General features: G+C 38.5%; 1 protein-coding gene across 7 annotated transcripts in view; it reads right to left on the bottom strand.

Moving 5' to 3' along the window:
• Nucleotides 1–2152: 2152 nt before the first annotated feature.
• Nucleotides 2153–11071, bottom strand: part of EVC2 (EvC ciliary complex subunit 2) — a 72090-nt gene continuing 63171 nt past the window's right edge. For 4 of the 7 annotated variants that reach the window (XM_027686367.1, XM_027686369.1, XM_027686371.1 and 1 more), the window contains 3 exons: nucleotides 5173–5366; nucleotides 4356–4457; nucleotides 2153–3896 (listed from right to left, as the gene is read on the bottom strand). In XM_027686367.1, the coding sequence (XP_027542168.1) occupies nucleotides 3623–3896; nucleotides 4356–4457; nucleotides 5173–5366 (570 nt within the window). In that variant the 3' untranslated portion in view covers nucleotides 2153–3622. The remainder of the gene's footprint in view (nucleotides 3897–4355; nucleotides 4458–5172; nucleotides 5367–11071) is intronic. The other 3 variants (XM_027686368.1, XM_027686373.1, XM_027686374.1) reach the window with 2 other exon arrangements.

The following is an 11071-nucleotide window of genomic DNA, read 5'->3' as shown; positions in this document are numbered from 1 at the left end:
AACTCGCTTCATAGAAGCATTTCCAGCTCAATCACGGCAGAACAATGTTTTTTGTACAACTTCCCCAAGATGTTTTTCACCACATGGGACCTTTTTTATTAAAAAAGCCTCCAAAACTTTAAAATGAAATCTTTTAAATAAAAGCTTGACAGAATGAGGGACATGTCTTGCATGCTAATCCAGTATCTGTATTTTTGATATCCCAAGCCTGAAATACAGCAAGGAGAATAAAATATCTTTTAAAATCTTTTTCTTTCTAAAGGGAACTATGGAGGCTTCATGATATTATCTATGACACTGATTTTTGTTTCAACCTCTATTAAGAAATGTAGCAAAGAACTTCATTACTCAAATTAATTAGACTTCAGTGAATGCATTCATGAGGAAACTACATCATACAACATGAACAACAGGATCATAATATGACACTGCAGAAAATCTGGTGAATAATTTCTTACCCCACTGCACACAGTAGCACAAGTACAGATGCATATGGATATTGACTCTGTTTTAATCTCTGGGCACCAAGGACCTTGACAGTTTTAAACATTCCATTAAATTCCCATTTAATCTTAAAAGGACCAAAGTATCTTAAAATAATTGTCTAAGTCTTTATATGGCACCAGCATTTTGCCCCCTACAAATGCACACCTCTGCTTTGACAAGCACTGCATGGTCCTTCACAAGGAATCCCACCATGGGCAGAAAGGTGGGTTAATAATAATGAGAAGGAGCCTGTGCACAATTAAACCTCCTGAAAATCCTAAACCCTGGGCACAAGGGATGTGCTGTCCCGTGGGTACAGGCTGCAGGCTAACATTATTAAATCGCATGTTGAAACAATGATAACACAAAGCTACAGTTTATTAGTCCAGTATGGAGAATAATTGCTTAAATAAAATACACTATAGCCAGTAAGTCAGTTTTTATTGTGTGGATTAAAGCATCATTGCCCAAAAACAGTTATTTTTGCTTGCTCTTTGCATGTTTTGGCTCCTTGGCCAATGGCTTCAGGTTGAGGGGACAGAACAGTGCAGTGGAGATGGGAGTATATCGTCAATTGCCAGGGACAAGATGAGAAGCAATGAACTTCCAGGGGAACACAATTATTTGAGAGTTCTTCACTTCCAGTACTTTAAGCTTAAGACAAATGCATTATCTAGCCAGGTAGAAACCAACAGGAAGTGTTGCTAAACAAGTGATGCATTTCCTTGAAATGCAATAAGCATGATACTAGCCCCCTTACCAGATATTTCTTTCAATTTAGCTACATCTGTTTAAAATAGGAAGTTCAGCGAGACTATAAAGTGTCCCTTTTTTATGTTAATTCAGTGAGAATGAAGAATGATTTGGACCATGTGGATAATGTTTCAAATTCTGAAGAATTTGGCCTTACGTTACTTATTTTATTGATGACAGTGAAGCCAAATGGGCTTAATTTGAATGGCTTGTCCAGCACACATATTCCTTGGAAGACTTACACTGTGAAATAAGGATGCTAATACCTATGGCACACACAAAAAACCTGCACACAAAACAGCTGGCCCTCCTATGTCCTCTCAATAACTCAAAGCTGAACTAAGTAAACTATTCATTGAAGTGGTTATTTCCTAGGTAGTACTTCTTTCACAAGGCACAAGAGATGTTAACAGCTGGACATTTCTTTGAATATGTACTGCACGATATGAAAGTGACTCATAGCACGGCATGACTTTGCCTGTTAGAACAGTTACAATCACTGACCTGCTTCAAATTTGTGATGAGGTGTGAGAGAGTTACAAATCAGCTTTCTAGCATTACACATACCGATTATCTATTAAGGATAATAAATTGATACTGCAATCAATATTGAGACGTTGCATTGTATTGTTGTAACTGATAAAAGCTATTGGTCACAATGTCTTATCTGTGACGAGTGCTGTCATTTCCCTTTTATATTATAACAGTGTAGAGACTGGGCTTGCAAAGAACTCTTGGAAGAGACTCACATTCAAGAGAAGGTACTTAAGCTTTCGAGTGCTCCTTGCAGCCATGAGCACAGCCCAGGTTATCCCAATGTTTTTTTCTTGCATAGGACCAAACCTCTTTCTAAAACACCTGAGGCTCCTCCTATACAGCTCTGACCTGCCTCCAAGGCAGCACAGACCCTACTCTTTATCTATTCATGCCTTGGGGATGATATACTGGACACATTAAAACACAGCAACTGAAATCTCACAACCTTGATAGACTCCTCCTTCTGTGACAGCAAAGACTTCTATGGAAAAACTGAAGAATGCAATCAAAAAATAATTAGAATTATCACTCTAATTACTGCATTCATTTTCTAATGCTAATACTGATAGGAAACACTAATTGTTGTTTACTGTGGGATGAATATTTAAACTTGACACAGAAGTGGGGAAAAAAACTGGTTTATTCCACTTGGAATAGATGTCAACTGCAGACACACAAACTTTGTAACATTTTAATTTTTAAAATGACATGGTATCCTGTTAATACAAATACACAGAAGATCTGTACACGAAAAATTACAGAATATATGATCACAGTACCCTCAGAGAATAGCATTCAAATACAGTTTTAAAAAAATCAGAACAAGCTTGAATATCACAAAATATTAACAAATATATGTGGTTCTTTTAATTAGCATTTTCCTGTTCTTCTTTTTAGGGTTTATACTTACAGGCTTCTTTCATTCAACCAGAAAGGTTTAAAAATTAACTCTTTTTGAAATGTAAAAAGATATTCTCATCAATTTAGAGAAATTCAGGAATAACAACTTCAAAAATACCCACCCAAAATTGTGACAATTGGCAGCATTGCAATCATAAAAACTTTTGAAGGCATTACGTGCCTATTTACATTTTCCCCTTTTCTGCTAAGGAAATGTGGTGATACTGGTGCACCAAGAAAAAGATTGCAACAGGTTGTAAATATTTAACACAGTTTTGAACTGTAGCCACATTCACAGTTCAACTGAAGTTAAATTTAGAAACAACAGTGAAAAGCTGAAGTTACTCCAGGATATAAGGCTAAGTACATAAGTAACTGCTGAAAATCTGGACTACCAGCTATCACTGTAGAACAGAGACTGCAAAAGTAACATTCAAAGCCTATTAAGAACACAATATTAAACAGCAAATTAGCTAGAATAACATAAAATCAGAGAACAGAGGCCTTGTAGTTCATCCACTTAATCGCTTCATGTCATCTGCTACACTGCAGCTTATTACAAAAGTATATAAATACAAGAATAGTAAATCAGTATCTATGTTATATAATAAATAACCTTTCTATATAAATTATGAAAATACAGCTACAGTAAAATCAGTGCAAAAATGACCAAAATGTACTGAAGGATCACTGAGTCCTGCCTGCCAGAATGTGCATCATAAAACACCCATATTTCATCTAGTGCATCAAATGCTGACAAGAATTAAAAAATGCACAATGCACATCACTAACTGTGCCACTCTAAAATTACAGCTATTTCCAATGCCAGATAAATCAGATTAAAACAACACGTTATTTGAACCACACACTTCATTCTTTCTCATTATTTTACTGAATTTTAAATAACTGCCTCTTTCCTAATTGATACTCAAAATGAAAGTTGCCCTCATAAGTCCATGTTTGCACGAGCAGCCTTTTTAGAATTAAGAAAGTTCTTTTTCTTTTTCCTTGGAGAATTACGTGAAGCAAGTATTGGATCACTCGGCTCACGGAACAAAAATATCTTCTCCCCTGTATCTAACAACTCAATGGCTTCATTAGTTGCAGTGTTCACAGAAACAGGTGGATCGGACTGTTCCATAGGAGGATGTGTAGGTGAACATCCAAGATGAACGAATGCTGCTTTTTCCAAGAGAGCACATTGCTTCTGCTTTATCAAGCTACATTAATGAAAGAAAATTGAATTGAAAAATGAGAACTGGGGCAAAAAAAGGATAAATGTCCATATCAATCCTGACATAGAAGTGGTGACTCTGGAAGCTACAAAGAATTGTAACTTTCAATCCCCAATAATTTACATATCATTTTATGAGAGAAAAAATTGCAAAAGGAAAGGTAACCTAATAATAAATAAACATAGGGAAGATGAGAAGTGCATATGAAAAATGTGAGAATTTTGTGGATAGGTACAGAAAAATCTTTTTAGGTATTTACTACATTTACGTATTATGTGTAAACATGTTGTAGGAAACACAAGTACCAAACAGCAGAACAGTGTTAGAAAATGCATATTTATGAACTTACTTTCTGATTGCTAACAGTTGTAAGAAGAGTCTTTGGAAATTAAATAAACTGTAAACCAAAAAGCCCATATATGTTTCTTCCAGTTTTTTCCTTACCTGTCTTTCCTGTTTTTTAGAGAAGGTATCTTTTCTAAACTTCTGTTTATCAGATCTTGCCTTACTTTTTTCTCCCGTGCTTGCCACAACTCTTGGTTCTTCCTGAAGCAGAAGGAAAAAAAAAATTCCCAGCAGCAAATCCCAAAATATACACATTTTTCTCCCCTTTCTGACTTTAGCTTCCAAACCCATGACAGTAATAACACAGATACAGCCAGTAAGAGTGTTCAAGTATTTTTGCTGCCCTGCCACATCATTTAAATCAGCTAAGATCACACCTCAGGGCATGGTCCCAAGGACCCTTATCTGCTCCTGGACAACCCACGTCTGCCAACTAGAGGACTCAGTCTCTCTGAGTAAAGGGAAAAAAGTGACCACTTGGGACTTCAGTAATGACATCCACTGCTAGAAAGCAGGACCTCCCCTATATCCTTAGGAGCTACAGACACCTAAAAATTGGTGTGCTATGAATATTATAAATACAAAAAGCAGGTGGAAAATATTTTAACAAACTCCAATTCAGTCAACAGAAAGAAAATTATCAGAACGAGATCTATGAATCTATCTAAAACTGTTTAATTAATGAACTTGTAAAATTTGTTAACTTTTTATCAATCAACCAATTTCTTATAGTTAAAATATTTCACAAAATAAGGGAGTAGTTTCAAAGTATTTTTACCCCACAAAATACTTCAAAAGGAAACTTAGGCACCTGTGATTTTCTCTATTGCTGTCAATCTCCTTGTCCAGCAAATACAAGTACATGTAAAGCAGTAATCTTGTCTTGCAGTGGTCTACCAGAAAGCATCACACTTACCTTTTCTTACAGTTGCCAGAGTCATCTGCATTACTGTCACTATCAACAACACCATCTGAATATTTATTGATGGAATCGAGGACAGAAAGAACCTCACTTTGTGAGCTGGAGGGCAGCAACCAATTCAGGATCCTGTGCAACATCCCCATTGGCACCCTCGTCAGTTTAGCTAAATAACCTGCCAGACGGAGCTCCTGGAGGATTAATAAGAAGAAGACAGATAAATTTAGCATTGAAAATAAATGTTATCCAATCTTAATTACTATCATTAAATAACTATTGATTATAGAAACAAAAAATATTATTGAAAATCATTTTAGTAGTGACAGTTTTGGTGTTAACTGATCACAGTGCCATGTTCACTGTTTCTACCCACATGTATCTCACCCATGTATATCATGGTTTTCCATTTCTTTTGGGATATAGGCAATGTAAATGTTAAATAACCAGTTGATTTTTCTATATCTGCTTAGGGTATATACTCAATGCTCTTCAGTCTGAAAAGTCACAATGCAACCATATTTTAACATCTAAGGCTCAGTTAATTCATGGATTCTACTGTTATAAAGAAATCCTTTCAAGATAGCGAGGAAGCAATATGGCATTCCATGGTCTGTAAAATTAAGAGGGGAAAAACAGTCTATAAAACCTAATGACAACATTTACATGTTGTTATGCTTGATCACTTCATTGTTCAGCTTCTCTCGACACCAGATTCTGTGATAAGCTCAGAGAACAGTTTGTAACATTTGTTAAGAGGTAAAGGAAACACCTGTTTTTGTTTTGGTGGTGTTTTTTTTTTATTTCCAAATGTCCTCTCTTTGTTGGCCCAAAGGTCAGTAGTAATGCATATTCATTCATATAATGTTCAAATAGACCGAGATCAAATTTAGTTGTTCTCTAGACACTCAGTCAGCCCCATTTCCTGCCCCCCTCCAAACACCAAAATCCCATTGCTATTTTCTGCTCTGTTGTCAAAAATAATGTGTCCCCCGGGCTGTTTCTGCAGATATCTCACATGTATCAAACATGAAAAGTCTACAATATATTGAGAACTACATGGTAAGAAAAGAGTAGAGTAAATTAAAGCAAGTTAAATGTCTCAAAGAATGACAGAAAAAAAAGCTGCTGTTGTCTATTCAAACCATATATGTATCTCAGGTAGCTGAAGTTGGGTTAAGACGTGCCAAACACTCAAGATGACTCACAACAGCCGAGTCATCTCCGCTCTACAGACCCTCCTATAAGCATTGATGGAGGAGATGCCTACAAAGCCCACGTCACACAGAAAACCCACAAGGTCCCACATACAGGAAGACAGCCGGTTTCTTTGCTCACAGTGGATTCAAAATGTCACAGCAAATGTTTAAACCCTGCCTCTTTTTTGCATGACAAGTTTTCAGAGGAGTGAATGCACCCAGGAGATCCCTGTATTAAGTGAATCTTATTCTTTGAAAGGAATAAAGCATCACCAGCTAGGCAGTCTTAACAAACATTTAGATGGTCACACAAAATAAAGAAATCAATAAACCTCTTTTTCCCATATTCATTCTCCAAGCAGAGAACTCCTCTCCGAAAGGTAGGAACACTAGCCACTTTGCAAAATTTCTTGGGCTCTTCAGTGCTGTGACAGGTTTTCCATGGAAACCACTGAGATCACACAGAATTAACAAGACAAAATCCTAAGACTGATGAGAGATAAGTAAATTGGGGCAGTTGTTAAAACGTCCAGTATTTTCAGCCTAAACATGAACCAAAGTTGGACACTAAAGACATGTCTGCTCAGGCTAATCAGGGGAAGAAATTATTTGATTCTTCTCTGGAGAGGAATGTAAATAAGATCACCTACTGACACCTAATTTCTATAGTTGTATACTGAGTGTGTTGTACTTTTGGTCTTTAAAAACTGTTCTTCTAGAAACTTACAAAAAACAACATTAAGTGCAAATAAACATGACAGACCTCTGTGACCTATTCTGCCCTCAGGATCTTTAACTCAGTAATTTACACATGGATGACTGAAACATCATGACTTTAGTATTGCTTTCTTCTTACCAGTTTCCTCTTTTCTCTGACCCTTACCTTTCTGCACCAAATATGATTTGGACTGATGAGCAACCCTTAATACTTTTCTAACAAAGCAGAATTAAAAATTAAGCAATTCTGCAAGGTGCAACAATGCTGTCAACAGTCCCAAAAGTGGCACAGGTGTCCATCATACAGCAAAGGGAGAGCTGGTGTCTGAACGTGCACCGAGCAGCACTTTCAGATGCTCACGGTTACCCAGACCAGCTTGCAGAAATGGGAAGAAGTGAATGTGCATCCATACACAGGAATGGTCACACTAGTCAGACCAAAAGCCCTCCAGTGTGGGATGAGTTTGATTCTTCACGTAAAATACCACAGAGATCAGGAACTCACTTTTTTGTAATATGGATACAAGTAGTACTTGTGCCACCAACAGACTCATCTGTATTCTCTGAATTCAGACAAAATAAACCCAGGAATGAATTGTAGTTTACAAACAGCAGAATCGCTTTTAAGTATTTGGACTGAGCAATGTGTAATTAAACAACTAATGCAAGAATCAATGAACTTGAACCATGCTGTGTTTCAAGCTTCCCATGCTGTTTCCACATGACAGTCTGCCTGCATCATCTGTTGTATCTAAAATGCAACCAGTGTACCTGGGGCTATAGCTATGAGCTTATTCAAAAGTAACATCTCAGCCAGAGGCTTATGATCCTGAACTCATTTGCATTCAAGCAAATATCTTATTGACCTAGATCTGCCTTGATATGGATGTAAGCTGAAACATGAAGTGTAGGAAAGTAAAACTTCCCTGTTTTTTTCAGAGAGGGTTCTGTTCACAGCTCTGTCTCTTTTCCACTAGTCTAAAGTGGAAAATCCTCTTTAAAGAAAGATAGTTTCCTAATAATTGCCAATGTAATGTGTTCTTTAAATTGCAAGAAAACGGGGAAAAAAGATTTAAAAATCAATTTCCAATATCAGCTCACAAGATAAGCACATCCAAAAGTAGGAATGTGTTACACTGTGAGCATAAATTAATATTCTACTAAGGACGTATTTCTTTACAGTTGAATTAAGAGCAGTAAGGTTTGGAATTACAGTTGGAGTTATTACTATTATACTTGCTGAGAACAGAAATTTTGTTTCATATATCTGCAGGATAAACGTATAGGTTTTATGGAATTTCAACAAAGTATGACACAGGATATCTCTGGGCTACACTTAATATTAATAAATATAAACACAACCCCCCCAATGGTATATTTAATGCATATTTACACAAATAAATTACTTCTTCAGGGAATCTTATGAACAAAACATAAAGCACAGTACCCTAAGTATACACTGAGGAGTGCATCCAGTTTTTCAAGTGCAGTAAGGTGACAGCAATGCTTTTAAATCTCTGTCTTCAACCTGTCAAGATCTATAATTATTAAGGGTCACTGTTCCCCTGCTACGTGTGAAGATGACTGCGTACTGTGAAAATTACGACATACTCTGTTTGCGTGCATATGTAATCTGCAAAACAATGATTTTAAACTCTCAGTTTGCAGAATACATGCCACGTTGTTGAGAAGTTCTTTCACAATATATCTGCATCAAAGAAACTTAACAAGCGTGATGGGAAGACAAATTATAATCCAAGGGGAAATGGTCAATGACGTGCTTTGCCACTCAAGACACTCACAAACCTACGGGGCCAGATGAGATCCACCCAAGGGGACCGAGTAAACTGACGCAAGTGCTCACTGAGGTATATTCCATCATCTACCAGCAGTCCTGGATAACTGGAGGGGTCCCAGTTGACTGGAGGTCACCAAACGTGACACCCATCAGCCCAGAAGGGCTGGAGGGAGGATCTGGAGAACTACAGCCCTGTCAACTTGACCTCAGTGCTGGGGAAGGTCATGGAACAGATCATCTTGGGTGACATCACGCAGCACTTGCAGGACAACCAGGGGATCAGGCCTGGCCAACATGGACTCATGAAAGGCAGGTCCTGCTTGACCAACTTGATCTCCTTCTATGACCAGGGGACCCACCTAGTGGATGAGGTAAAGGCTGTGGGTGTGTCTACCTGGACCTTAGTAAAGCCTTTGACATCACTTCCCACAGCGTTCTCCTGGAGAAACTGGTTGCTCATGGCTTGGACAGGGGCACTCTTCACTGGGTAGAAACTACTTGGATGTCCAGGCCCAGAGAGTGGTGGTTAATGGAGTGAAATCCAGCCGGTGGCCAGTCACCAGTGGTGTCCCCCTGGGCTCAGTACTGGGGCCAATCCTGTTCAATATCTTTATCAATGAAGTGGACAAGGGGACTGAGTGCACCCCCTGTCTGTTCACAGATGACACCAAGTTGGGTGGGATTGTTGATCTGCTGAAGGGCAGGAAGGCTTTGCAGAGGGATCTGGACAGGCTGGATCAATGGGCCAAGGCCAATTATATGAGGTTCAATAAGGCCAAGAGCCAGGACCTGCCCTTGGGTGACAACAACCCCAGGCAGTGCTCCAGGCTGGAGGAAGGGTCTGGAAAGATGCCCAGAAAAGGACCTTGAATGCTTTTTGTCCCCCTCATGAGAAGAAAGACACTGAAGTGCTGGAGAGAGTCCAAAGAAGGTCAATGGAGCTGGTGAAGGGAATGGAACACGAGCTTTATGAGGAGCAGCTGAGGGACCTGGGGTTGTTTAGACAGAATAAAAGAAGGGTCTGGGGGGACCTTATTGCTCTCTACAACTACCTGAAAGGAAATCTGAAAGCCCCCATGAGTATCAAAAGAATTTACAAGACTTGGCCCACCAAGACCGAGGACTTAAATCATAGTAGTGCCGTGAAAAATCTGCAAAGTCCAAATGACCTTTCAAAACCTGTTAACTCCTTACCTGTTTCATTAAAAAAAAACCAAACAAACCCAAAACCAAACAACCAAAATCAAACAAAGAACAAAACCTGAAATCTTGAGCAACTACAAATGGGCAAATAAAGCCTCATTTAATACCATCTCTGAAAAACTGTCACCACCATTCCACAACTGACTGAATACATACAAAGTTAAATGTTATAAGGAAATAATCAGATTAAAACTCACCATAATGTGAATATTTACATCATAAGAACCCCACAAAAGCCTGCAGCAGAAATTTTTAGCAGTCTCAGCAGGATGCTATTTCTGTGAAGTCCCAATAAAACATCTCTATGTGCAGCAGGCCATGTCAGGAAACAGTGAGAAGGAACTGAAGGCTGGGACAGAATTCAGCAGCTCCTGACAGCCACATCTGCTTACAATATACCAAGTGTCAAGGCCAACAGGGTAGCAAACTGATTTGAAAAAAACAGTTGCAACAGGAGGCTCAGCAGGAAATCAAAGAGGAAAATAATAGTAAAAAACCACCAATACACTCTTAGGGTACACATGGCTTGGATTTAAAACTGGGAGGGTGGCAATACTGTCATGACCTCCTCAGCAAACACCTTTAAATGTTACACTCTACTAGACCCACTAAAAGAGGTTTTGGATGGAAAAGTGTTAAGATGAGGTATGAATTTCCACTCCGCCTGATTTAATTAATTAGCAGAAAGTAAGATCTTCCTTTCCAGGACAGCACCTTAGCCCATCAGACTGACAGGTATGCAGAGTTAAGCCTCTTCCAGCAAGGCTCACAGAAGGACTCTGCTCTGAGTGGAGTCCGGGTGTCCCCACGAGAGGTAGAGAGTGAAATTATTATCATGCTCCTGGGAGTGTTAGATCATCTTGATGCAAATTCTTTACCCAAATCAGAGTAAGGATCTGAAAATGTGCTACCTTCCAGGTAAATCTCCTAACACAGATATAATATACAGTAGTCTCACTCCAATTCTTCATGACACTACCCG

The sequence above is a fragment of the Neopelma chrysocephalum genome, unplaced genomic scaffold (assembly GCF_003984885.1).
Source record: "Neopelma chrysocephalum unplaced genomic scaffold, ASM398488v2 Primary Assembly neopelma1_71, whole genome shotgun sequence".
Taxonomy (NCBI): Eukaryota; Metazoa; Chordata; class Aves; order Passeriformes; family Pipridae; genus Neopelma; species Neopelma chrysocephalum.
The sequence above is the reverse complement of the archived record's forward strand: the minus strand, read 5'-3'. Positions and strand labels throughout refer to the sequence as shown.